Source organism: Phyllostomus discolor, chromosome 9 (genome assembly GCF_004126475.2).
Source record: "Phyllostomus discolor isolate MPI-MPIP mPhyDis1 chromosome 9, mPhyDis1.pri.v3, whole genome shotgun sequence".
In the NCBI taxonomy this organism is placed as follows: Eukaryota; Metazoa; Chordata; class Mammalia; order Chiroptera; family Phyllostomidae; genus Phyllostomus; species Phyllostomus discolor.
The window spans coordinates 52,588,064-52,615,894 of NC_040911.2; the positions used below are offsets into that span (position 1 = coordinate 52,588,064).

General features: G+C 36.9%; 1 protein-coding gene across 4 annotated transcripts in view; it reads left to right on the forward strand.

Moving 5' to 3' along the window:
* CEP192 (centrosomal protein 192) overlaps window positions 1–27,831 on the forward strand; it is a 137,907-nt gene that overhangs the window by 98,081 nt on the left and 11,995 nt on the right. For 3 of the 4 annotated variants that reach the window (XM_036009351.1, XM_028523803.2, XM_036009353.1), the window contains exons 29-40: window positions 6,265–6,355; window positions 6,517–6,693; window positions 11,078–11,338; window positions 11,590–11,705; window positions 13,392–13,501; window positions 16,697–16,847; window positions 20,768–20,943; window positions 21,562–21,685; window positions 23,195–23,300; window positions 23,727–23,931; window positions 26,268–26,347; window positions 27,510–27,605. In XM_036009351.1, the coding sequence (XP_035865244.1) occupies window positions 6,265–6,355; window positions 6,517–6,693; window positions 11,078–11,338; window positions 11,590–11,705; window positions 13,392–13,501; window positions 16,697–16,847; window positions 20,768–20,943; window positions 21,562–21,685; window positions 23,195–23,300; window positions 23,727–23,931; window positions 26,268–26,347; window positions 27,510–27,605 (1,693 nt within the window). The remainder of the gene's footprint in view (window positions 1–6,264; window positions 6,356–6,516; window positions 6,694–11,077; window positions 11,339–11,589; window positions 11,706–13,391; window positions 13,502–16,696; window positions 16,848–20,767; window positions 20,944–21,561; window positions 21,686–23,194; window positions 23,301–23,726; window positions 23,932–26,267; window positions 26,348–27,509; window positions 27,606–27,831) is intronic. The other variant, XM_036009352.1, reaches the window with a different exon arrangement.

Genomic DNA, 27,831 nt, shown 5'->3' on the forward strand with positions numbered 1-27,831 from the left:
AAGTCTTTCGAAGATTGATAACATAAGAATGAAATTCCAAAACTCAATTCTCATAAGCTGCTGCAAGTTTTGGGGCAAGTTTTGTTTGTGTCTTCATGCTTAAGTCTCCTCTCTTCATAAAGTTAAAGCACCATTTAGGTTTCCTTGAGAAATCATAAACTTTTTTTTTCTCATGCAATCCTTATACCTTCTTGTATCATCTTGGTTGAAACAGACATCCGAGTTTGACACTCCAGGATCCAAGTCTTCACCTGCTCTACCACCAGCCACTTTGGAGGTTTCCCTTGCATTGCCTTCTTCTGTCCTGGCATCTAAAAAAGTTTTTCTTCCTCTTGCCTCCACAATCTGATGACACTCCCTGTGGGAGGAGGTCTGAAGTTTCTCTTGGCAGCTTTGTTGCCATGCTTTTTAGCATATTTAATAGCTTTTAGCTTAAAGCTTGAAGTGTACAAAAACCATTTTGACATTTTCCAAGGGATTTTCCAATAGTTTCTTTCCCCTAAACTGTATGAAGAGAAATGTCACGCTGTTCACCCTATGCTAATATACTCGGCATCACCTCTCTTATCAAGTGGGCAACAATAGGCAACCTACCTTACCAAGTGGATAACAATCTGCATCATCTGTCTTATCAAGTGGGTAACAATCGAGTCATCTGGACAGATGGACACTCTGTGGATAATAATACATAGCTCTTCATTTCATTTTGTTGAATCACAGGCTGAAACTGCTTTCGTTGCAAGTTTGTCTAAGTTCAATAAAACCAATTATCTTATTCCAGGGTATTATCTTGCATACAGATATCATTATTTCTTTCTAGAGTTAGACTTTTAACACATAAGCATCAATAAAAGAGTTAAAAACAATATACATACAGAATTAGTACTACCCAGGTATAATGCACATCCTTATTTTTCCCTCAAAAATTTGGGCAAAAATGCACATTATACACAGTCGGATATGGTACCCATGTAGTTATCTGTATCTTGTCTTGTTCCAAAAGCAGCTTTCAAAAAGACAAAGTAAGATAAAAACAGTTAAGTGAAAAATGATGCATCTGTGGGAAAATGAGACACAGTGTGACACCCAAGGTCCTGATGAGAGACCTTGTGGACTTGATGTGAGTCTTGGGCTTGGTTCTGACACAAGTCACAGCATTCAGAGGTTAAGAACAAACCAGTTACTATATGAGAGAGTATAACCATTTTTGCTACAGACTTCAGAGAGATGTTTCTTCCAGGGGTCTTTTTAAAGAGAAATTTGTATAATGTAGTGAATCTCAAGGAAAAATAATTTCATAGTAAATACTCCATCAGGATGCTCCCTTTTTGAGGTGCTCCAATATGGATTAGACGCATCACACCTAAACACCTAAGTGAAGACGTTCTCTGAGTGCTAAAGCATGTGGTAGTTTGATTTTGAGATAGCTTAGGCACCTAGAAGATTTTGCAGACTTTATGTTCTTTAAGCAGCTCTCTGTAAAGCTTTCTCTCAGCTATAGATGTTTGAAAATCCTGAATAGCAGTGAGTGTGAGGTAATATGCTCTCTTTGTTAGTTCCTGTATTGTTGGTTATATATGTTGTATGCTTTTTGCGGCCTATTAAGAGGGAATCGGGATTGACATATATGTTGAAAGGAAAGCCTAAATAAGACATGTACCTAAAAGGAATGTTTTTCTTATTCTGTACAGTTGAACCTAAACAGTGTTTATGTGTCAAAATTTTTCTCAAAACATTAATTTGTGGTCTGCTTCACTACTTGTACATATAGTTGATTGAGGCCTTTTCTTTAAGTCTGTGGTATGTAAGGAAGCCAAAATAATTAACCTGTTTAGCTCAGCTACTAATGTCCACGTTTTAAAAAAGGAGAGGAGAATTAATTTTGGTATGCCCTAACAATTGTAGCACTTATCCTACAACAGTTTTTGTCCATTAAGTCAAAGACAAAAGAAAGCTCTTTAAGAGGCAATCATCATCCTTGTGTTCCTGACAGAATTTCCTGCCTTGTGATGAAATATGTAATAAATGCTTAATATGGTAGAAATGGCTGTTCTTAAAATTCAGCTGCTTCTCAGATGCCATACCATCCTGAAATCTCACCTACAAAGTTAACGTGCACTAAACTTTTTTTTTTAATCAGAAATTACATTAGTTAAGTTTAAAACAGGAACACTGCTTTCTATGTGTTTTTTAACTTGTCAGCAGCATTTTTCCCTTTGCCTCTTCCTGAGTGAAGGGTCTTCAGGCTGTCTTTTACTTGACTTCACTTCCTCATGGAGATTCACAGAAGTCCTTCTAATCTAACAGATCTGAGTAAATCACATGCCAGTTCAGGGAACTGATCAGAAAAACCCTGTTGTGTCCCCTATTTACTAGAGTTGTTTAGTTGTCTTACCTCAGCCTGAAGGAGTTTGCTAGTCCTGTGAGGATAGCGCTACCTTTGTTGATGGTATAGCACCACATGGATGGCTGAAAGCTGACTTTTGTGAAAGTAACAATTCCAAAGCATTGGATGGGTATTCAACATGTTGATGTATGTATTTAGAGTAGAATTTAGCTGAATTATGGATTTGTGTTTCTTTAGTTCTCCTCATCCCCATCTTGGTGTCCTGCATAGAAAATAGCTTTTCTTGTCACAACTAGTTCTTGCTACTTCTCTATTGGGATGTTGCAACAGAGTTCATGATAAAGAATTGTACTCTCTGCTTAGAAAACAATCTTACTTTCCTTTCCACTGTGAAATATCCTAGGATGTAGACAGGTTGTGACTCAGTAGTTACTCAGAGGACTGAAACAAGCTGGGAGATGCTGCTGCTCTACTGGGTGCCTTTCTGTGTGGTACTTGCACACTCCCTGCCTTGCCTTGTAGAAGAACATGCTTGTTTGTAGAACCTAACACAAACTGTAGAAAAGTTGAAGTGTGCTCTTCTTCCAGAGTATTGAGGAAAAACTAGTATATAATTAGGGAGGTCAGTGGTGTCACTGACTTCAGGAGTTTTACCTCAGTTGCAAATAGGAATGATAATTAATAAATTAAAATTTTGTTTTCTGTAGGAAAGGTGGCCCAAAGTGGTTTTTCATTTGAACTTGATATTATCAGATTTCTAACGTTCTGTATTTCTACTTTATATGTATTCATTCACTCTGGTTTCTCATAAATCTGCTTGCATACTTGTAGCTATTTGTTGGTTAGAATTTTAGTATATTTTTCGAATTTGTATGGAAATTTTTATATAATTAAGGTGTTAACCCTTTTTATTTTGCATAGTTCCTTTAAAAAACTGGAAACTAAGCCCCACCACCTTAATATCACTGCTACTTGAAAGTGGTAACATTTCCTTAAAAAGAAAAATACATAAACATGAGACTTTTTCAAATGATTTTTTTTCTAAATTTTTCCATCCAGTATAACTGTGGAAGGTTTTTTCTCTCAGGTGTGCTGATAGAGGTCTTAGATCCCATTCTGAGGTAAAGGTCAGAATACTTATCCTCTAGAGATGAAAGGATTCATGTACTTTCAAAGATTGAAGAACTTTTTTTTCTAGCAGCTACCTGCTATGCATATGTCCATTTTAATTGGAATGTAACTTTTTAAAAATCAGATTTTAATTCATTGTATTGTTTAAAAGTCTTTGTGCAAATGATCCTCTTAGAATGAAGAATCTGGGCACAGTGCCTTCGATCCCTATTTACTTGAAAGCTAGGTTTTAGAGCTGAGTATAGTATTGACTTAGTGAATTTGTTAATCTGGATTTTCATTGGACTTCTGGCCAAGAAAGAGGTGTAGGTAGATATACTTTGCCTCCTCACACAGCCCAAAGAAGAACAGCAACAATATTAAAAACAAAAAATAACAACAACTGCCAGAGAATCGATCTGTATGGAAGTCCAACAACCAAAGAATTAAAGAAGAAACATTCTTTCAGATTGGTAGTAAGGGTGGAGAGGACTCTTGGATAGATAGGTGGTGGAGGCTGGGGGACTGGGCAGGAGAGGCAGGCTAGGCAGTCTCCAGCAGTCTCACATACTCCCACATTTGTGTGCAGATAAACCAGGAGGAACAACTGGGGAATGAGATAGATAGAATGTGCACCCCAGGGTTCCAGCACAGGAAAAGAAAGCCTTAAAAACTCTGCCTGTAAAAACCTGTGGGGTTTATGGCACTGGGAGCAACGCCCAGCCTCATAGGAGAGTTCATTGGAAAGACCCCCAGGGTCCTAGAACATGAGCAAACCCACCCAGCCACCTGGGAATTAGCACCAGAAGGGCCCAATTTGCTTTTGAGTGACAGAGGAAGTGACTGAAAGCAGGGCAACAGCCAAACAAGTGGTATTGTTCCCTCTATGACCCCTCCCTCACATACAGCCTCACAACACAATGACGTGGACTGCCCCGCCCTGGCAAATACCTAAGGCTCCACCCCTTTTCAGCATAACAGGTACACCAAGGCAAAGAAATATGGCCCAAATGAAAGAACAGATCAAAACTCCAGAAAAACAATTAAGCAACAAAGAGAGAGCCAACCCACCAGATGCAGAGTTCAAAGCACTGGTAATCAGGATGTTCACAGAAATGGTTGAGTATGTGTGGTCGCAAAATAGAGGAACAAGTAAAGGCTATGCAAAGTGAAATAAAGAAAACTATCCAGGGAACCAACAGTGAAGGGAAGGAAACTGGGACTAGAATCAATGATTTGGAGCAGAAGGAAGAAATAAACATTCCATCAGAACAGAAAGAAGAAACAAGAATTCAAAGAAATGAGGAGGGGCTTAGGAACCTCCGGGACAACTTTAAACGTTCCAACATCCAAATCACTGGGGTGCCAGGGAAGAGGAAGAGCAAGACATGGGAAACTTAATTTCAAAAAATAATGAAGGAGAACGTCCCCATTCTGGTGAAGAAAACAGACTCCAGGAAATCCAGGAAGCTCAGACAGTCCCAAAGAAGCTGGGCCCAAGGAAGCACACATCATAATTACATTTACCCAAGATTAAAGATAAGAAGAGAATCTGAAAAGCAGCAAGAGCAAAGGAGAAAGTTACCTACAAAGGAGTTCCCATAAGACTAGCAGCTGCTTTCTCAAAAGAAACCTTGCAGGCAAGAAGGGGCTGGAAAGAAGTATTCAAAGTCATGAAAGGCAAGGACTTCCATTCAAGATTACTCTATCCAGCAAAGCTACCATTTAGAATGGAAGGGCCGATCGAGTGCTTCCCAGATAAGGCCAAGCTAAAGGAGTTCACCATCACCAAGTCCTTATTATATGAATGTTAAAGGGACCTACCTATGAAAAAGAAGATGATCAAAACTATGAACAGTAAAATAACAACAACCTCACAACTATCAACACTTCAACCTAAAAACAAAGTAAACAACTAGAACAGGAACAGAATCAGAAATGGAGCTCACATGGAGGGTTATCAGTGGGGAAGAGGAGGGGGGAGAATGGAGAAAAAGGTACAGAGAATAAGAATCATGAATGGTAGGTACAAAATAGACAGGAGGAGGTTAAGAATACTATAGGAAATGGAGAAGACAAAGAACTTCTATGTAGGACCCATGGACATGAACTAAGGTGGGGAAATGCTGGTGGGAAGGGTGGTTCAGGGTGGAGGGGAATGAAGGGGAGAAAGAAATGGGACAACTGTAATAGCATAATCAACAAAATATACTTTAACAAAAAAAAGCTAATAAAACTTTTACTGAAAGAAACATTGGGATATGGAAATAAAATCTGGATTTTCATTGATTAATGTTTTATAAGACAATTAATACCTGTACATGTAGTACAAATAATATGGGCAACTAAGGAGCTGTAATAGGAGCAAGAGTAAATCAAAAACCTTCTGAGAAGATGAGTTTTTGGTATGTGTTTTCAGAAATGTAGAGTTCTAGGACTGTGGAGAGATAATTCCAGGCTGCTAAAGTGGCATAAGTAACTAGTCATTTCTAAGCAGTACAGTTGGTTTTAGCTTTGTTTTTTTTATAATTGCAAGCAATACCCATGGAGGAAAACTGCATTTAATATGTGTAATTGGCCCTGGTTGGTTGGCTCAGTGGATTGAGTGCTGGCCTGTGAACCAAGGTGTCACTGGATCAGTTCTGAGTCTGGGCCCATACCCTGGTTGGAAGCCAGGTTCCCAGTAGGGGGCATGCAAGAGGTAACCACACATCAATGTTTCTGTCCCTCTTTTTCCCTCTTTTCCCCTCTCTCTAAAAATAAATAAAGTCTTAAAAAAATAAAATAAAATGTATAATTGTTTCTAGGCTTCAGAAACTAGCTTTAAGAAATAATTCTATGACTACAATCCAACACTTACGACTGCTAATTAGAGGACAAGATCAGGACTGCTTTCAGGTTTGTAGAGCACTTGGTTTTGTTTTGTTTTGTATTCTGTCTAGATCCAGAAAACTTACATAGGCAGACCATTTTGTGTTGTCTTTGAATTCTTTTTGTTAATGGTATGTTGTATTCGTGCTAAAGCTTTGTTTTATACAGTTATTATTTTTAAATTGTAGCTTCAACACACTTTTGGTTCAGAAGAGCGATTAACTAGTAACTGTGAGATCAAAATTCGTCCAAAAGAAGACATTAACATCTTTGTATTATTTGCACCTACTCGATTATCTTCCATGTTAGCTAAATTAGAAATTAAACAACTTGGAATTCGATCACAGCCAGGTATTAAGTTCACGGTAAGTAATTTTATTGCTTTTTTTTTTTCCATTTTATGTACTCCATTTTTATAAATCAAAATGTCTGATTCTCTAGATTTACAGATTAGAGTGTACTTACTTAGTTTTAGAATTGTCAGGTTGTAAAAGCAGGCACCATAGTATTCATATAAGTAATAATCTCTTCTAATGTTTTAAGTTTCATTTCAGTTTGAGAATTTTACAATATACCTATTTTTTCAAGAACACATTTTTGGGGAAATGCAGATGAAACTGTTCAAGATACTGTCTTTCTAAGTATATTTTACTTGTTCAGTTAAAAAAAATCTATTGATGCCATTTGTTAAACTCTGTTTTCGATAGTAAGAAAACAGAGACAGGAGTTTTTATATTTTGTTTTTTCCCATCATAATTTTTTAAAGGATTTCAAGTTATTTCTTTAGGTACATTAAACACTAAGAGAAAAAAGTGGTAAATCATTGAGAAAAGGAAAATGAAACTCAAGTTTCACTAATGTGCTTACCTTTGGACTACATAGTTGTTTGGTAGTGGGGCTGGGACTAAACTTTTGGTTCATTTCCTAGTGACAAAGAGGGTATGGGATAAATGACAAGATTAACAATACCTAAAAGGGTTTTTTTTAAAAAAAATAGCTATTAATGACAAATCCAGCTTTATTTGATGTTGGAGCTTGACATGTTCTCTCTGGGACCTTCTTTTGACCCTGTGAAGTATGGTGCGCAAAATTGTTTAAAGATGTAAATGGTCGTTTTTATTTTATTTCACTTTTAAGTATATTTTGTTGATTATGCTATTACAGTTGTCCCATTTCTTTCTCCCCTTCATTCCCCTCCACCCTGAACCACCCCTCCCACCAGCATTTCCCCACCTTAGTTCATGTCCATGGGTCCTACATAGAAGTTCTTTGTCTTCTCCATTTCCTATAGTATTCTTAACCTCCTCCTGTCTATTTTGTACCTACCATTCATGATTCTTATTCTCTGTACCTTTTTCTCCATTCTCCCCCCTCCTCTTCCCCACTGATAACCCTCCATGTGAGCTCCATTTCTGATTCTGTTCCTGTTCTAGTTGTTTACTTTGTTTTTAGGTTGAAGTGTTGATAGTTGTGAGGTTGTTGTTATTTTACTGTTCATAGTTTTGATCATCTTCTTTTTCATAGGTAGGTCCCTTTAACATTCATATAATAAGGACTTGGTGATGGTGAACTCCTTTAGCTTGGCCTTATCTGGGAAGCACTCGATCGGCCCTTCCATTCTAAATGGTAGCTTTGCTGGATAGAGTAATCTTGAATGGAAGTCCTTGCCTTTCATGACTTTGAATACTTCTTTCCAGCCCCTTCTTGCCTGCAAGGTTTCTTTTGAGAAAGCAGCTGCTAGTCTTATGGGAACTCCTTTGTAGGTAACTTTCTCCTTTGCTCTTGCTGCTTTTCAGATTCTCTTCTTATCTTTAATCTTGGGTAAATGTAATTATGATGTGTGCTTCCTTGGGCCCAGCTTCTTTGGGACTGTCTGAGCTTCCTGGATTTCCTGGAGTCTGTTTTCTTCACCAGAATGGGGACGTTCTCCTTCATTATTTTTTGAAATTAAGTTTCCCATGTCTTGCTCTTCCTCTTCCCTGGCACCCCAGTGATTTGGATGTTGGAACGTTTAAAGTTGTCCCGGAGGTTCCTAAGCCCCTCCTCATTTCTTTGAATTCTTGTTTCTTCTTTCTGTTCTGATGGAATGTTTATTTCTTCCTTCTGCTCCAAATCATTGATTCTAGTCCCAGTTTCCTTCCCTTCACTGTTGGTTCCCTGGATAGTTTTCTTTATTTCACTTTGCATAGCCTTTACTTGTTCCTCTATTTTGCGACCACACATACTCAACCATTTCTGTGAACATCCTGATTACCAGTGCTTTGAACTCTGCATCTGGTGGGTTGGCTCACTCTTTGTTGCTTAATTGTTTTTCTGGAGTTTTGATCTGTTCTTTCATTTGGGCCATATTTCTTTGCCTTGGTGTACCTGTTATGCTGAAAAGGGGTGGAGCCTTAGGTATTTGCCAGGGTGGGGCAGTCCACGTCATTGTGTTGTGAGGCTGTATGTGAGGGAGGGGTCATAGAGGGAACAATACCACTTGTTTGGCTGTTGCCCTGCTTTCAGTCACTTCCTCTGTCACTCAAAAGCAAATTGGGCCCTTCTGGTGCTAATTCCCAGGTGGCTGGGTGGGTTTGTTCATGTTCTAGGACCCTGGGGGTCTTTCCAATGAACTCTCCTATGAGGCTGGGCGTTGCTCCCAGTGCCATAAACCCCACAGGTTTTTACAGGCAGAGTTTTTAAGGCTTTCTTTTCCTGTGCTGGAACCCTGGGGTGCACATTCTATCTATCTCATTCCCCAGTTGTGCCTCCTGGTTTATCTGCACACAAATGTGGGAGTATGTGAGACTGCTGGAGACTGCCTAGCCTGCCTAGCCTGCCTCTCCTGCCCAGTCCCCCAGCCTCCACCACCTATCTATCCAAGAGTCCTCTCCACCCTTACTACCAATCTGAAAGAATGTTTCTTCTTTAATTCTTTGGTTGTTGGACTTCCATACAGATCGATTCTCTGGCAGTTGTTGTTATTTTTTGTTTTTAATATTGTTGCTGTTCTTCTTTGGGCTGTGTGAGGAGGCAAAGTATATCTACCTACACCTCCATCTCAGCCATTGTCTATAAATGGTCATTTTTAGAAGTAACATTTTATACATGAGTCCCAGACACAATTCCAGAGCATTGTGTCTGGTTCAAGTAAGGATCAAGTGGGTTGTGGAGTGGACTGAATGAGTTGTGTCTTTTAGACTATCCTGAATATATTTTAAACAGTTTCATGTCTGTTAGCCAAGATTTTGAGGTTATTTTGAGATTTTGAGGAATCTCTGGTGGTTTAGGGCACAAGCATTTTTGTGATAGTCAGTCAAGTAGAAGTTCAGGTTAGTGTCCTCTTAAGACAAACCAGGATTCTAGTGCAGTCATATTGGTGGCATATGTCACCCTTCTCTGAGAGGTGGGCTGAGTGGGATTTGAAGTGCACAGAATATGGCTCTTATCTCACAAGAAGATTTCTTAGACCATTAACTTTGATATGTCTCTGTGGACGTAAGTAGCCTGTTGCAGTTATGGAGGAGCACTTAACTCTAGTGATGAGAGAATCAGGAACAGTCCCGTCTTTTTTCTTCACACTTACCTTGGATCAGTTACTTAAAGCATGTGCTTTACTCTTATCTGAAATGCAAATAATTGCCACCACAATTTCCCAGTTTGGTTCTGAGAAGGAAATGAAATTATCTGTGCTCTGTGTACAGCATGATGGGACTAGAATAAATGTATTTGTTGCATGCTGAGTATATGCTAGTCACTACTCTTAATCATTACATGGTCCAGGAAAGGTTCACATTCAGGCTACCTCACTATGGACCCCGTGTTATCTGTGGGAAGGGTGTAGGTATTCATACCAGCTCTTGTTTTCTAGTGCTATAGAATGGCAGTGCTTAACCAGAGGCCATTTTACCCTCCAGGAGATATTTGGAAACTTCTGGAAACATTTTTGGTGGTCATAACTTGGAGTTGGGAAGATGGTGTTTCTGGCATCTGGTGGGTAAAGGCCAGGGATGTAGCAAAACACCCTATAATGCTCAGGGTGGCCCTCACCACAACAATCGGACTCAAAATGTTCGCAGTGCTGAGGTTAAGAAACCCTGTTCTAGAGTAATAGTTTTTCCTTTTGAATCTTTGGATTTACTAGCATTAGTTAGATTTCATTATATTTAACTATTCTTAACCTTTTACTTATTTGTGATTTCTTAGGCTTTAAAAATACAGATAAAATATTTATATTGAATTTTTTAAAATAATAGATATTTCCACCAAAACATTTCATTTCAAAAATTTAGAATGCTGGAAAATTGAAAGAACTGGGCAGTAAACTCAGATACCCTACCACTTGCAATTAGTGTTTTGCTATATTTCTTTTATACACGTCTAACCATCCATCAATTCATCTATTTTTTAAATGCATCTTGAAGGAAATTACATCAATATATTTTACTCTAAACACTTCTTAAGTAAAGGTTTCTATACTAATTGTTTTGTTCCTTTATTATGTAAGCATGGCTTTCATGACAGTGGAATAATTATTCTTAGCATATTGAAATGGAAATAATTTTGTGCCTCTTTGAGGTGTTTTTCTCTGAAGACAGAGTCTTTAACACAGTGCTGGGCTGGAAGTGAGATAATTTCCAAAGTGCACAAAGAACAATAATTTTAATTATATTAAATCTACTGTATGTATTTTCTTCTCTGACCTTAATGTAATCTGATTTCTGCTTACATAAAAATAATTTTGAATATATGTATTTTCTGTTCTTTCAGATACCTTTGTCTGGATATGGAGGAACAAGTAATGTTATTTTGGAAGGTGTTAAAAAATTATCTGACAGTTACATGGTAACAATGAATGACTTAATACCTGGCAAAGAAAGAAGAATTGTTTTTTCTGTTTGTAACACCGGCTCTCGTGCAGCTTTTGTTAAAGCTGTAGGTTTTATGGATTCTCAGAAAAAAGTTTCCCTGGATCCTAAAGTGTTAAGGATTTTTCCAGATAAATTTGTGCTCAAGGAAAAAACACAAGAAGTAAGAATGAAAGTCTTTGCACTAAAAATATAAACTCATTTCTAGGTTAAATTAATAGTATATTTTATGGCCCAAAACTAAAAAAATATTTGAAGTATATAGAGGAATAGAGGTACTTATCTTCTTGGAAATACTATACATTTGCATTCATGTCTACATTCACTGTTAGGCTCATATGACAGTTTATTAAAAGTGAAATAACTTATTCAAAAAATATTTAATATTCAGTTTGACTGTTTTCTTGGCATCAGGATGTTACCATAATATATAATCCACCAGACAGAGATAGCAATCACAAAATTGCAACAGAACTGTCAACTGTATACTTCTTTGGTGGAGATGAAATTTCACGACAACAGTATCGAAGGTAGGTTACTTATTTTAGATAGTACTGGGACCTTTTCAGTAGAAATAATGAAGACTTAAAAATTGTTTGAGATTTGGAATTTATAGCATATTTCATTACTTATTAGTGAACCAGTAAATGAAAATAACTTTGGTAAAATTTGTGTAGCTGATAAGAAATGCCTATAGGAAAGCCCTGGCTGGCGTAGCTCAGTGGATTGAGCACGGGCTAGGAACCAAAGTGTCCCAGGTTCGATTCCCAGCCAGGGTACATTCCTGGGTTGCAGGCCAGAACCCCAGCAACCGCACATTGATGTTTCTCTCTCCCTCTCTCCCTCTCTCTCTCTCTCTCTCTCTCTCTCTCTCTCTCTCTCTCTCTCTCTCTCCCTTCCTTCCCTCTCTAAAAATAAATAAACAAAATCTTTAAAAAAAAAAAAAAAAAAAAAGAAATGCCTATAGGAAACTCACCTGTGGTCACATAGGACCATCTTTGTAGTGCTGGTCGATGATTTCAGAAAAGGTTTAAAAATTACTCAAGTATATTGTTTAAACACAGCTAACTTATTTGGAATATTTCTAAGAAGGTTGTGAATTATTTGAAAGGAATTTTAGAACTGTGTAGGATTTTTAATATGACTAGCTACTTAAAGCATGCACTTCTAGAAAATTTTTTACATCTAATTTAAAAGTAGCCGATTATGCTGAAATGTCAGATTTAGGTGTTTAGGTTTAGATATGATTTAACATAGGTAATATTCTTGTATGCTGAATTCAGAGTTTTTATATTATCAAATTGTGTTTCCTAGCCTAGAAGACTAAATATAAAATAATTGTGAAATTCATGGTGTTTCATCTGTTAGTATAATCATTAACTCCCAGTAGGGGACATGTTATATGTATACACCAGTCTTTCCTTCTTCCAACTTTTTTGCCCTGCAATGTTTTATTCTGGTGCAGAATTCAGAAAATTGTTTAATTTTTAATCTGTTGAGGATTACTGGAATGTTTACAAAGAGAGAGAGAGCATAGTGATAAGTAGCTACATAATATGAAAATAGACCCAATTGAAGAACTCAACTTTGAACCTGGTTTTGTTTCTCAACTATGTATTTTAGATATAGATGCAGACATTAGGAGAAATTAGATTACCAGATTTTTTCTTTTCTCCACTGCATTATAGAAATCAAGGTATTGTTTTAGAATTCCATTTTGCCACAGATTTAGAGTAGTAAGATTTCATTTGCTTATGAATATCTGAATATTACAGAGAAACTTATACTCAGTTCTGACACATTCTCTAGAAGAGGCCAGATAAATGTAGTTATATGGTAATTTAAATGTCTCCCTCTCATATCTTATTTGTATCATTTTCTTAGCATAATCTTTGTTTTTCCCTGAGGCAAATTTCTATTACTAAATTAAATATTAAAAATGTAAGACCTGAAAGGAATCTAATTTTTTCCTTTCTACTCATATTAGGGAGTTCTTTTTCTGATGTTATTATTTAACTGAAACTGATGGATGTATTACCATAATTTTTAAGGGAATTTCCAAGACAGATTTTCTTTTTTAAATTACTTACTAGGATTAATACATGAGATCTATGTACTAGTGTATCATGCTGTTAGTTGAATTTGCCAAATACACTAATAAAAATACGGTCATTTCATGTGTAAAAACACCTTTGAATAAAAATCTTTCTTGGCAGAGCTCTGTTGCATACATCAGGGATTATAGAACACATATTTCCAGAGCACAGTGTGCTTCAAAACATTGACTTTGCTGAAGGATTTCAAAATGAGCTGCTAGTAACTGAAGGTAAGAATTTCAACATGTCTTAAATCTTTGAATCATTTGTAGTATTATCTAGATCCATTGATCTAGAAGGAAGGGTATTAGTTTATGGCATTAGGCAGAGTTGGAGCCAGTTTCTGCTATATTACTTTGGACAGATTATATGTCTGAAATTTAGTGTTCTCTGTAAAATGAGAGCAATAATAAAAATAGCTGACTTCTCACTTATACAGTGTAAATGTTAGATATCATTAATATATTTTGCACCTATTCTGTGAGTACAGTTTTAAACCGGAGGAGAATGGTTATTCTTAAACTCAAATTAATTATTATTTAAGACTTAATGTTTACAAATTTAAACTCATTTTGAGATTTCTGTGCTTTTTTTTGTCTACTTTACAATTTTGGAGGATGTGATCCTGGTAAAATCCTAAATAGTGGTAGAATGACTAGCTTAGATGTTTAGCTCTGTTTGATATTAACAATTTAAGAATTTAATGGCATTTATTACTCATATAAAATGTATGTATTCAGGCATACAAACTGTATGTATTCATTTGCATACAAAAGTGTACAAATTTTCACCACATAGTATTTTTTTATAATAGTAAGAAGAAATTATGTAAATGCCCAAGAGAACGGGATTGTTTCATTCTGCAACTATATATATTGAAGCTATTAAAACAGTGATGTGACTCTATATTACAATATGGAAAGCTGTTTATTCATTGAGAAAAAATTATTTTTAAGGTTTGCATAGTAAGATCTCATTTTGGTATAAAATAATGTAGTGTTTTTATATAGTTACATAGGTAAAATTACAGGAGTATAGAATTTTACTTTGTGGTGCTTTCCCCACTTTTGTTTTTTAGGTTTTAAATGATGAAATATATAGATTGCTTCTGAAATATGCAATGATAAAAGGATGCTTATATAGAGGTGATGTAGTCTGTATTCTTTGCAGCAATTAAGAGACTAGAGCATCTGCTCAAAGGGAAGACAGCAGTAGGGATTAGTTAAAAATAATGAAAAGATTAGAAGTGAATTTTGTCACTTCTAATCTTATGTGTTAAGGGAGCAGAGTATGGAAAGAACCTTGGATTTGAAGTTGAAATTCAATTCAAGATCCATCTCTGCCACTTCAGCTCCCCTGAGTTTCACCTTCCTTATTTCTTACCTTTAGAAAGATCCCAATAAAAGAATTAAACTGAATTGTACTATGTAGTTGAAACACAAACATTTAGTAACATATTGAAACAACAGTGAAGACTAACTCAAAGTAGGTAGCTGGAGTTTGTAGTGGCTTTGAGCCTGGCACAGTTTTATAGTTCAGTAACATTTCATTAATTGATTGATTGGACATGTATTGAGAGTAGTATAGGGTGTCACTCTGTGGAGGTAAAAGATGCAGTGCTTGCCCTTTAGAGGCTTTACAGGCTCTGGGGAAGACATAATTAAGGTACAGTGTGAAAAGTTCTGTGATAGAGCTGTGTTTAGTATTCGGGGAGAGCACGGAGGAAGGGCACCCCATGTAGAATGAAGTGACTGTAGAGGAAACTTTTTTCTTTGTAAAGATTTTATTTATTTATTTTTGGCTAAAGGGGAAAGGGAGAAAGAGAGGGAGAGAAACATCGATGTGTGAGCGAAACATTGATCAGTTCCTTCTCCTATGGCTCGTATGCACACCGACCAAGGACTGAACCTGCAATCCAGACATATGCCCTGACCTGGAATCAAACTGGCAACCTTTCAGTCTTCAGGATGATGCCCAACCCACTGAGCTACATCAGTTAGGGCTGTTGAGGAATCTTGAAGAACCAGATAGGGAAGGAGGAATAGATAGGGAACCAGGGAGAGGAAGCCTCCTACAAAATAATAAGTGTGTTATATTAAGGGTCGTGTTTATAAACCCAAGAGATAAGTAGCAGGCCAAATTACCCATCTAAGATGGGAGTTGAATTGGGGCTTTGGGAGGTCTTTGGAATGCCAGATTCTACCTCAAGGAATACTGGATTTTTCAAGGTGGAATATTTATTGTCTAAAGAGAGGAAACAATCCAATTTCATTATGTGTTATTTCAGTAGATCACCTATGAGAATGTTTCATTTGAACTTTGTACATGATTATTTTGAATAACTTTTGTTTGAGCATATTATATTACAAATATTTATAATCTTTTGTAAAATGTGTAATTAGTGGCAATTATATTCACAGTTGATTTAAACTTTTACAGTCATGTTTTGGTTATTATAAATTTTAGTTTATACTTCTTTTTTTAAAGATTTTATTTATTTTTAGAGAGGGAAGGGAGAGAGAGAGGGAGAGGGAGAGAGAGAGGGAAGGAGAGAGGAAGGGAGGGAGGAAGGGCGGGAGGGAGGGAGAGAGAGGGAGAAACATTAATGTGCGGTTGCTGGGGGCTGTGGCCTGCAACCCAGGCATGTACCCTGACTGGGAATCGAACCTGCGATGCTTTGGTTTGCAGCCTGCGCTCAATCCACTGAGCTGCGCCAGCCAAGGCTATACTTAATTCTTAATATCTAATTTATATGTAGAATAGAAATATGTTCTATAACATTCTTTGTATATGTAAATTCAAGTGGACTAATCTAGAAATATTCAACTCCAGCACTATTTTATTAATCTGCAATATTTAATTATGTTAATATTGCCTGGTTTCTAGATTTTCTTAAGTTAAATATCTGTGAGACTGCTACTTATAAATATGCTCTTAACCTGTATGTGCTTCAGATACTTTATCTTTGATGTTAAGATAATACCTATCTCAAAGGGTTGTGAAAACCAACTAGCTTAATATATACAAAGGGAATAGAACATTGCCTGGCCCACAGTACGCTTTATATAAGTTTGTGCCACATACATCTTTTAAAATGTTCTTGTTTTAATGTTCACAACAACCCCTGAGATACTGTTATTCTATATTATACTTGAGACTAAAGCTTAGAGAGGTTGTCAAAGTTATACAGCTAATGATTGTCAAGGTTGTAGTTCAAATCCACGGCCAGAGCCTGAACTGCTAATCATTGATGCTTGCTTAACTACCTATAATTTTATGCTTATCAATATTATTAAAAATTAAATTGTCACCTACCCCCAATCTAACAGTAATATTTTATAGCCGGTAAACATACACAAGTTTATCTCTTATTTTGTGGTGTGATTATGTAGATTTATATATTTCAAACATTGTTTGTATTTTAGTGTATGATCTTCCCCAACAGCCTAATGATGTTCAACTCTTTTATGGAAACATGAGTAAAATTACACTTTTAATAATTGGAGAATTCAGAGATTCCACTTCCAGCAGAGAGTGTCTTCAACCTTCTTCCAAAGCTAACTTAGAATCGAAAAGGTAAAACAAACAAAACACCTATCAACAGATTTCAAGATTATTTGATTCGTAGTATAGTTGATCTTTTCCTGTACTTCATTATTTTTTTGTCTCAAAATGTTTATTTCACCTTTCTTTTTTTTTTGTTTCAGTTAAAATAATTTCAAATGTACAGAAAAGTTAAAAAATCTTTCAGAGAACTTCATATACTACCTGTACTGAGATTCCCCAGTTAATGTTTTACCACATTTACCTTATTATTCTTCATGTATAAATAGCTTTTTTCTGAACCATTTAAGGGTCAGTTGCAGGCATGATGATGAAGTAGCCTTAAAAACACAGCTGTTACAAAATTATATAACCATGGTAAACCCATCAAAATTAGGATGGTAATACTGAAACAGGCAGTTCTACCATCTAGTTCCCAGATTCCATTCAAATCTCCCCAGTTTCCCAGTAATGTCTTTCATAATTAAATCAAGCAAATAAACAAGACACTTTTCTCTTTCCTCTTTGGTCCAGAATTTAATCTAAGGTCATATTTTGCATTTAGTTAGCCTGTCTCTCTCTCTCTCTTTTTTAAAGATTTTATTTATTTATTTATTTTTAGAGACAGGAAGAGAGGGGGAGAGAAAGGGAGGGAAACATCAATGTTTGGTTGCCTCTCATGAGCCCCTTCCTGGGGACCCAGCCCACAACCCAGCCATGTGACCTGACTGGGAATCAAAACAGTGACCCTTTGGTTCACAGGCTGTACTCAATCCACTGAGCCTCACCAGCCAGGGTAGCCTGTCTCTTCAATAACTTTTAATATAGAACACTTCCTCTTTCCTTATCATCTATGACTGAGATAACACAGGGGTTTTATTATCAAATCAGATCCACAGAATCAAAGATATTAACTTGAATTAAGCTTTACTAGTAATTTGAGGTGAAACATGAAGAAATGTGGATTACTAATGGTGCCTTCTAAGTCTTTTTTGCAATATTAATGCTCCACTCTGGCTCAAACAGCCTGTGGTGTTCAAAATGTGCAAACTGAGGAATATTTTACAAAGTAAATGGCCTGTGCTCTACAAACATCAAGGCCATTGTTAAGAAAAGGGTTAGTTGCTGGCCTATAAATTCAATGCAAGTTGTACATGTGATATATCTCTACCCTGTGGCAGCACTGAGCTCTGGCTTAACTGTTATGGAGTAGTTACATTTCTAGTCATAAAATTACATTTAGCCCTTTGAAGGCAATCTCAAGGCTAATGTGGCCCCCAGTGAAAATGAGTTTGACACTCCTGCTGGGATTTCACCAAGTCATTTTTTTCTTCCTGGGCATTCCCTGGTAAAATGGAGGAAATAGTTTGTAGGCCAGCAACTAACCCTTTTCTTAACAATGACCTTGATGGTTGTAGAGCACAGGCCATTTACTTTGTAAAATATTCCTCAGTTTGCACATTTTGAACACCACAGAAATGATGCTCTTTGCTTTCTTAGTGCATTGTCTCAGGTGGTAAACAATGCTGATTTTGTCCCATTACTAGAAATATTTGTATCATTTAGTTAAAATAGTGTCTGCCAGGTTTCCTTCGCTGTAAAGTTAGTTAACATCTTGTAGAGAGAGACTTGGAGATGATAAATTACATTGCTCTTCATCAAACTTTTAAAGCACCAGGGGATGATTGTTGCCTGAATCATATTGTTATTATTACTATCTTGTTAACCAAATGATGATTTTTCTAATTTCATTTTTCTGCATTTGTTAGTTATCTTTCCAATATGAGAAAGAGATTTACTTTTCCCTTTTTATGTATTCACTCATTTACGTTAGGATGGACTCATAGGTTCAGTATTAATTCTTTACTGTCATTATTTGGTTTCTTAATTTGGCTCCTTGATCCTTTTGATGTGCCCACATCATTCTTTGAGCCCTTCCTTATTTGGTGGCACTACAGGATATTCCAGGCTCATCTTATACTTAGCCTTGTCCAAGCCCTAGGAGAGCTAGGACTTCTCTTAGAAGTCCTGCTTACTTGTAGTAGAGAACAACATTGAAGCCAGGATATGGGTAGTAGGTGTGCTGTCGCTTTTGAGATGCCATTACTTCTAGGTCTCCTCAGTGGACACAGCTAGGAAATAAATACATTTATATATAAATCCATGTGTATCCCTATCTGTCTATAAATATGTTAAAACTCTGAGTTTATTTACACTGACACTTCCAGTTGTATCTAACACTATGCAGTGTATTCTTTTTTTTTTTTTTCTTTCCCTGATTGTCTATTTTTCTCCAATACTGCGAATCCTGGCTGATTTTCTCAATGTATTTACATTTTACTCAATCCTTCTGTTCTTAACCAATCTTCTCATCACATGGCCTATCTCCCTGTGCCCAGTGTTGCCAGCTCATATTGCCTGAGAGTTCCCAGTGCCTGCAAGTGCCAGTGCCACCAACTAACCTCATTCCTGACTCACAAGCACCCACCTACATCACCCCAGTGCCGCTAGGTCAGCCAGCTTGTTTTCTTTTCCCTATACTTGTAATGTTAATTTTCTTATAAGATAGTCAAAGAAAGAATTAAAGATAGCTACCTATCCTAAAAATTATCTTGAAAATCATTTAGTGTGAGGAATTGGTTCTTAGGAAGTTAAAAGACTAAAAATAATTTTTTAAATTTTTTTATTTTTTATGTTTTTTTAAAGATTTTATTTATTTATTTTTAGAGAGGAAAGGGAGGGAGATAGAGAGAAACATCAGTGTGTGGTTGCTGGGGGTCATAGCCTGCAACCTAGGCATGTACCCTGATTGGGAATCGAACCTGTGACACTTTGGTTTGTAGCCCGTGCTCAATCCACCACGCTATGTCAACCAGGGCCAATTTTTTTTTTATTTTTTAAAAATTATTTTTGACACTGAAGACCAGGAAGCAGCATGTTTTTTTTTTTTTAAAGTGCTGATGATGCTGTAAGATCAAGAATACTGCTAATACCAAAATTCAAGGAGGAGAGAAGGACAACAGAAAGGGCTTCTGCACCTGTAGTGCTTCATACTGGGAACTCGAGGAGACAGGAGCCCTGTGGCTGGACTCTTAGATGCCACAGCATGTTTGAGTCTGTATGTTGCTCAGATGGTTGCTATAGAAATAATTACACTACAGAACTTTGAGGCTGCAAAGCAGATGGATGTTAAAGTAGAAATGCTGTGATCTTTGTGTTTTTGTTCTAATATACCAGGATTAAAAAGGAGATCAAATTTTAACAATTATTTCTGACTTTTGGCAGGCATGTATCCATTATTTCCCTGGGGCAGTAGAGGTCAGCTTTGAAAAGGAATGAGTAAGAGAGCAATGATAAAAGTGAAGAGAGGGATGTTTCTCTGCTGAGTGTCAACTGAAAGATGTTCCACTGTAGGGTAGGAGAATTTAGACTCTGCACAGTTGAATTTCAATTAAGTCATGTGCTTTCATGATTACAAAATTTTATTTGAACCACAGTTTTGTATAATCTAAGGCTTATTTGAAAACCCTGTTTTAATATTTAATTAAAAACTTTTAAAACTTTATTAGCATTTTTTTATTGTGGTATTTTTCCCAGTAAAGGCTTTCTTTACCCAGAAGACTTCTTATTTTAGTTTTTTTGGTGTTAGCAACATGAAACCAGTTATAAGTACATTAAGAGTTTCATTTTGAAACAAAAATTCTTAACACTGAGTAATTTTCTAGTAAATCCTTATAAGATTCCTCAGGTGGCATGCAGAAATCAAGGCAAGAAAGAAATTAAATCATTGAGTATTCTTATAAAGATTATTATAATATTTGACCTATAGTGTACTTTATTTTTTATACATTAAGAATATACAATATGAAGGGTTTTTATTCACTGACAAATATACAGTATGTTAATGCACTTTTTATCACTTTTATTTGTGTTTTCTTTCTCTTTTTATATAGTGAATCTGACAGTCTTGGGAAACATGGTGGCAATGTTTCTTTGGATATTTTACCAGTTAAAGGTCCTCAAAGTTCTCCACTTTCTCAGGTTGTTCACCCACCTCAAGATAAATCATCCTCTGAGGAAATGTGGGCTGTTCAACCAGAACACTTGATTTTGGTAGCCCCTTCTACTTGTAAGTATGTCAGCAATGACACGACAGTAATGCACTCTGAAACCCAGGACTGTACTTACTTTGTACCCATGGCCCATCTAGGAATATAAATGTGGACTTTATGCACCTATGTCCAATGGCTTTCATAGGACCTCCTCTCATCTGCTAGAAACCTAACAGACATGACCACAGCATTGTTCTGACACAAGGCCATGGTCCTCTCAGTCCAAGTTCCCCGTTTCCTGCACAGCAGAGCCACTTATGATCCATTGTCCCTTCCTCCCACCACATCCTCTGTGCAGAGAACTCATTTGGCACTTGGTTTCTTTTACCCTTAACATCTATATAGTTGGTTCAAAGTAGGAATAAGTCTGATACCTATGTATGTGCCTAAGATAAGACCAGGTGGTAACAATTTACAGATTTCCTTTTTTTCTCTCCTTTGTTCAGTATTTGAACTTTGTAGTTTCTAAGAGTAAACAGGTGGTCTTGTTTTGCCAGAGATTAGAAATTCCGAATAACTGGGCAATTGAGAAAGCAAGATAAGCTGGTTTACTAGTGTACTTATTTTTACTCTTTATTAACTTTCTTTTTCACTAATGCTAAGTGTAACTAACATTTATTTATCTGATACAATAGGTGAACTGGCAAAAACTGGACGTTTCCAGATTTTAAATAATTCTGTTAGGTTATTAAAATTTGAGCTATACTGGCCAGCACATTGCCTTACAGTAACACCACAATATGGATTTATTCAGCCTGAGTAAGTATGACTTCTCTTTCCTCTGAGTGTGTTATTCAGATGCCAGCATGGTGACTTTTTAAGGATCAAATGATATGCCATTTTAACTTATTCAGTAGAGCTTTGCCATGTGCTGACTGTACAGTGGGCCATGTCTGGTTCCTTGGTACTTACAGTATGTTCAAGACTCATGCTGCTTAGAGGAGTAAAGACCATATCCATAACGAGATATCATGTATAGCCTGTAAGGGTCAAGAAAGATTTGTGAGGTTGGAAAGTGTTAGTGCAGTAGAAGACATTAGAATCTTTTCTTACATTATTACTCTGACTACAAAACTATAATGCAAGGGGTATCATTGTGCCTGTGATGAAGGGTGGTGGTCTCTAAAACCTCAAGAGTTCTGCCTTTTATTACCTTGCATTGGGTTCACTTACTCTGCTGGTTTGGTCTAAAGGGCATTTTATAGACAAAGCTTCCTGACTTCATATTTCTGAGCCATAAACCTAGCTTGCCATTTTCTGTAAAGGAGATTCTAAGATAGAAGGAAGTCTTTGAGGTCCTAATGTTGATAATCATCTGCTCTCTATATGCAGCTTAATTATTGATAGGAGGTAAAGCCACAGCTCTGCAGCTTTTTAGAAACTGTATCTGGGTTGGCACAGAATATTCACATCTGAAAGTTGCTTCATTTTTAGGAATAGCAACATTCTTGGCAGAACAAGAACATGAAATTTATTTACTTTTGCAAAATGATGGAGTATGCATTTTAGGAGTTTATTCAACTAAGACCTGAGGGACACTCCAGAGAAACATTCTTAGGACCAAAGTGATCAATGAAACATTTGCTAATTAATGTTTGAAAATTTAGGAAAATGATAGGACAGGTTGTTCACAAAAAACTTTTTCTGTTGTCCCATGTGTTTAGCTATTAAGAGTGGAAAGTAATCTTTCTCTGCCATTTGTGACATGTGTAATAGCTTTTGTGACTGGGGATTATTTTTAAGTTGCAAATCCTAACTACATTGCTGGTATTTAAAAGTCTTCTTTGACATCTCATTGCTCTTGAAGAGAACAATAAACACAGAAAGTGTAACAACTGGGAAAAAAAGAAACATTTTTTTTCATTCCTTTTTTTGATCTTCTCCCTTTTCTTCCACTTTTCTTCCTACCTATCATGTTTTCTTTGTACTATGATAGCATTATTTTTTATTAAGCATCTCAGCTTTTGTGGTATTGGTCTTTTGCTCTAGAAATTTTAATTTCAAATTGCTTTTTAAATGGTATTTCTATGGTGTGGTCTGTTTTCATAGGAGTTTGCCCTTAGATTTATGGGTTTGTGTTACTTAACCTTTTGTTAGCCACTGATTTGAAGTTGATATAAAATGTGTATGAGATCTCACCTCCATTATCTGTTCTTTCTGAGCAATAAGGAAATAGTCGGTTATTGATAGGACAGTATAACTCTTGTAGTTATTACTATTAAAGTTTAGGATATTCTTGTTTTACATTATTAAATTCTTTGTTTTAAGGAGTAAGCTACAAATTCTTGTGAGTCCTAATTCCTCCTTATCCACAAAACATTCAGTGTTCCCATGGAGTGGTTTGATCTATATACACTGTGACAATGGACAGAAGGTACTTTTTAAAGATTTTTTATCAACATTTCTCTTATATCTTAAGTGTTGTAAAACTTACTAGCATTTACATTTCAGAAATCAAATGAAAGTGTCTGCTCTTTCATCCCAACTAGACTTATTTAAATAGAGCATTTGGTAGCGATTTTCCATTAGTGATCTGAATGATTCTCCTGGGTAGAGGCAGGAATGGAGAGTGGGGCCTAAAATTCATTATTAATTTGCAAAATTTGCCTTAAAAAAAGGGGAGTTTGGGGACAGGGGATAAAGTCAGAGATTTACTTTGAGATCTGAATAAACTTTAATTTCTAAATTCATCAGTGTGTTTGTTGTATTTCTCTTCTCTACCATGACTTAAAAATAGAAATTGTTTCTTTAAAAACTATAGCTATATTTGTGTCTTATCCCTTTATTTGGCTCATTTTAGAAAATTGTTAAAGTTCAAATTCGAGAAGAATTGACTCAAGAAGAACTTTTCAATCGCTTGGCCTCCACCTCATTTGGAATTCCTTCAGTAACTGAGCCTTTAATTAGTCATCTGGTAAAACCACTGACAAAACCACCTTCTACAAAAGTTGAGATAAGAAATAAGACTGTTACTTTTCCTACAACAGAACCTGGTGAAACTTCAGGTACAATATGACAAGATTATTTAATTCAAATGTCTACTGACATATTGAGTGTAATACTCTTTTCTTAGTTGACCATGTTGGTGATGGGTACAAAATTTTACCCCCTTACTTCGGAACAATATCAAGTGGTTATTGGCAAACATTTCAATGATCAGATGGATTTAGGGGAGCTTAAAAATAGTAAATTTTAAATTTTAGGCATTTAACAAATTTATGTATTCCAGGAGTCTTACATTTTATTTGGTCACAACCATCCTTTCCCAACTCTCACTAGATCTTTGACTAGCTAGTTAGTAGCTGAAGAAGAGAGGAAAGTGAGTAGAGCCTGGCTCTGTCACTGATGTGACTTTGAGAGTTAGCATGTGTACATGTCTCATTTCCCCCACCTCCCCCTCTCCCCCTCCCCTGCCAACCCTGCACCCAGCTCAGTCTAAAGGACTAAGATTGTAGGTGGGACCTATTGGAAAGAATTTGGGACTACCTATCATTTGGCCCTCTAGCTTCTGGCCTCTTTCTTGATTTTGTCTTTCACTCAAGCTTAGTTTCCTACTTTCATGGTCCTTTCTTAAATTTGGTTATCGCCAATAGCTATACCATATTTTCACTCACAGTTTCAAGCCTGTCACCTTCTGACCATCACCCTCCTCTCTTTCCAGCTTACTCTAGGAATTACAGAAGTTCTCTGACCTCATGCAGATATCCAGGCTACTGACCCCACTACCTTTTCATTCTCGATCAATTCCACTCACATCCCACTTCTCTAATAACTCTCCTTGAATTTTGTGGTATATCTTTGTAATTATTGCTTCATGTTTCATTTAACTGCCTTGTGCCCCTCTTCCTCTACATTCCTGTCTGGCAAAGTCTCAACTCTTCTTAGAATCAGTTGTCTGCCTCCTCCATGTCTCCATCTTAGCAGCAGAGCATTGCTGGAGAAAACTACAGCCATGCCGACTGAAGCTCAACAGATCAACACTAGGCTGTCTCCCAGTACTCCTTAGTATGTGTCCTTTACCCATCTCTAACATTTAATAGCTCCCTTTTAAAGCTCCTACTTCCCTTGTCCTCCCCTATTCCTGCTCTCTTTTCAGTTCTTGACTTAGCCTCAGACATCATTGAAAATAGAAGCCATTAGGCTAAACAAAAGTCTACTGTTTCCATCACAAATGACCTCTTTTGCTTGGAATCCAGGCCCATCTATTTCTGCCTTCTCAGGGACGTCCTGAGTTCTTTCTCCCTCCTGTATCATTTCTCTGTTTGCTGATTAATACATTTCCACTAGTACACCATAAACTCTACTTTCACCTACTTAAGAAGCACCCTCCTTGGCCTTGCTGCAGCTGTCTGCTACCTCAGCACCCCTTCCTAGTGAAATGATTATGCTTCCTACTTTCTGTTCTTCAGGCTGTTTAGATGCTGCCACCACTGTACCCTGAACCAATTCCTGTCCTGGTCTAAAAAGCTCCACTTTGCCAAATCTGCAGTCTCTTTCACATCTTTGTTGATTTGACTTCTCAGCACTGTCGACTACTCCTTCCTCCTTGGCATACTTGCTCAGTAGATCGCTAGTTTTTCCCTCCCTGCTCTGTGTACTCCTCAGGTTCTGCTGCTGACTCCTCTTCTTCCTGGACCTGTGTCCCCTTTCTTTTCTCTGTTGTACCTCTACCCCAGATGTACACACAGGTACCTGCTCAGTTTCTGCATGTGGGCATCTCACAAAAATGGAACTCTTGTTTTATATCCATGAAACCTGCTTCTTCTTCAGCCTTCCCCATGTCTTTCAGTAAGCTGCATCACTGTCTGCCCATTTTGTTGAGCCAAATTTCTGGATGTTGCTTTTTTCCCCTTCCTCCTTCTTCTTATCCAGTCTGTTAGCTAGTCCTTTGCAGTTTGTTTTCAGAATGAGTCCCCTATCTGCCCACTGCTTTTCCTCCCATTGCTACTATTCAAACCTGATGTAGGCTATCTCATGCATCATCCCTCAGTTGAAATACTACAGTGACGTCTTACAAGGGCTCCTTCTTTTACTCTGACCCACTTGCAGTCTCTTTTCTCCACAGTAGCCAGTCATTTCTTTAAAATGTAAGTCACCTTATTGTTCCCTTGCTTAAAATTAAGCCTTTCAGTAGCTTTGTGTTACACCTGAATTAAATCCAAAATAAGATCCTGTCAAATGTGATTTTGTTGTCAGAAAATACTGTAGTTCCTGTTGGATTCCTCTAGGGATCTAATGATTGTATTTTTTTCTTTATGGTGAAGTAATCACATTATCACAGTAATCTGCTTATTTACTTATTTTCCAAGAATTTGAGTTGTTACACATATGTTTCTTTTAGAAAATTATCTGGAGCTTGAGAATCATGGTAACACAGAAGTGAAGTGGTATCTGTCATCTTTAGCTCCACCTTATGTCAAGGTCAGTAATAATTGCTGCAAGTGTGTTTTGTCTTAATGTTTAACCTTTAGGCAGGCCATTTTAAAAATTGAATTATGAATATAGGTTGAGATTATTGGCTTTTTGTTTCACTAATTTATTTACTTGATTTTCTCTAGAGGTCAGGCTAATACCTGACAAATCTTTTTCACAAGGTAGTTTTAAGAGAGTCAGATTAGAGGATATATGTGAAAATATATAGTTGTTCCATTTAATGCTATCTCCTACAGCCCTGATTTATATCTGTTGAAATAACTTAATTTTGAAAAATATATAAAAATATTATTATAGAATAGAACATTGGTATGTGCATGTACACGCACATTTTTCTCTCCCATGTTCTGAGTACTATTGTATGTTTTCCACCAGTGGAAGCTAGTGCAGGAGACAGAATTGAATGTTCTTTGCCACTGAGTGTAGCCTACTGTGTACTACAAGTAGTCTCTGCCAATGGGCACTGCTTAAATTGAGTGTGTTGTAATGTCTGTTGTTTAGAACACTGGCCTTTTTGGTATGTATTTTGTATGATGGTAAGAGTTTTGAGCCATAATATTTTTTTAAAGATTTTATTTATTTATTTTTAAAGAGGGGAAGGGAGGGAGAAAGAGAAGAAGAGAAACATCAGTATGTGGTTGCCACTTGAGTGCCTCCTACTGGAGACCCAGCCCCCAACCCAGGCATGTGCCCTGACTGGCAATCAAACTGGCAACCCTTTGGTTTCCAGTCCAGCGCTCAATCCAGAGCCGCACCAGCCCGGGCTGAGCCATAACATTTAAAAAAAAATGTGTGTAAAAGATACTGAAAAGAAAAAACTAGTATTGCATATGATGTTAAAATACACTTTCAGCAGAGTCTTCAGGGTCTTTGTGGAAAAGGCAGTGTTTTGACATTATGAACAGCATTCTAAAGATCACTATAGCCAGAGAGGAGTGGCTGATGCAGGGAGGAGAGTCAGTATGAGGCTTTGTATGAGCTGGGTCTAATAGCACTTTAGAGCTTCCACTCTGGGGTAGGCATTGAGTTCTTGTCCACTGCACAGTGAATTTGCATGTCCTTAATAACCATAAAGATAGTAATGTCACTCAGAATTATTCTATTTACTTTCATATTTTTTCATTTGACTGTTTAAATGATTACGTTTTAGGGAGTTGATGAAAGTGGAGATGTTTTTAGAGCTACCTATGCAGCATTCAGATGTTCTCCTATTTCTGGTATAATGGAAAGCCATGGAATCCAAAAGGTGTGTTTTAACATTGTTTCTATAGCCCTCTGGTATTGATTGGATGTGTCTCATTTGTTTCCTCGAGAGCAGTTTGTCTCCCTTGGACCAGTGCTGCTCACAGCCAGGCTGCCACAGGAGAAGAGGCCCAGCACAAGTCAGTGGACTGCTTTCTGCAGCAGAAAGCCTTGTTCTCTAAATAGTAAAACAAAATACCATGCTTAGTGATATGATTGATTTACGTTCT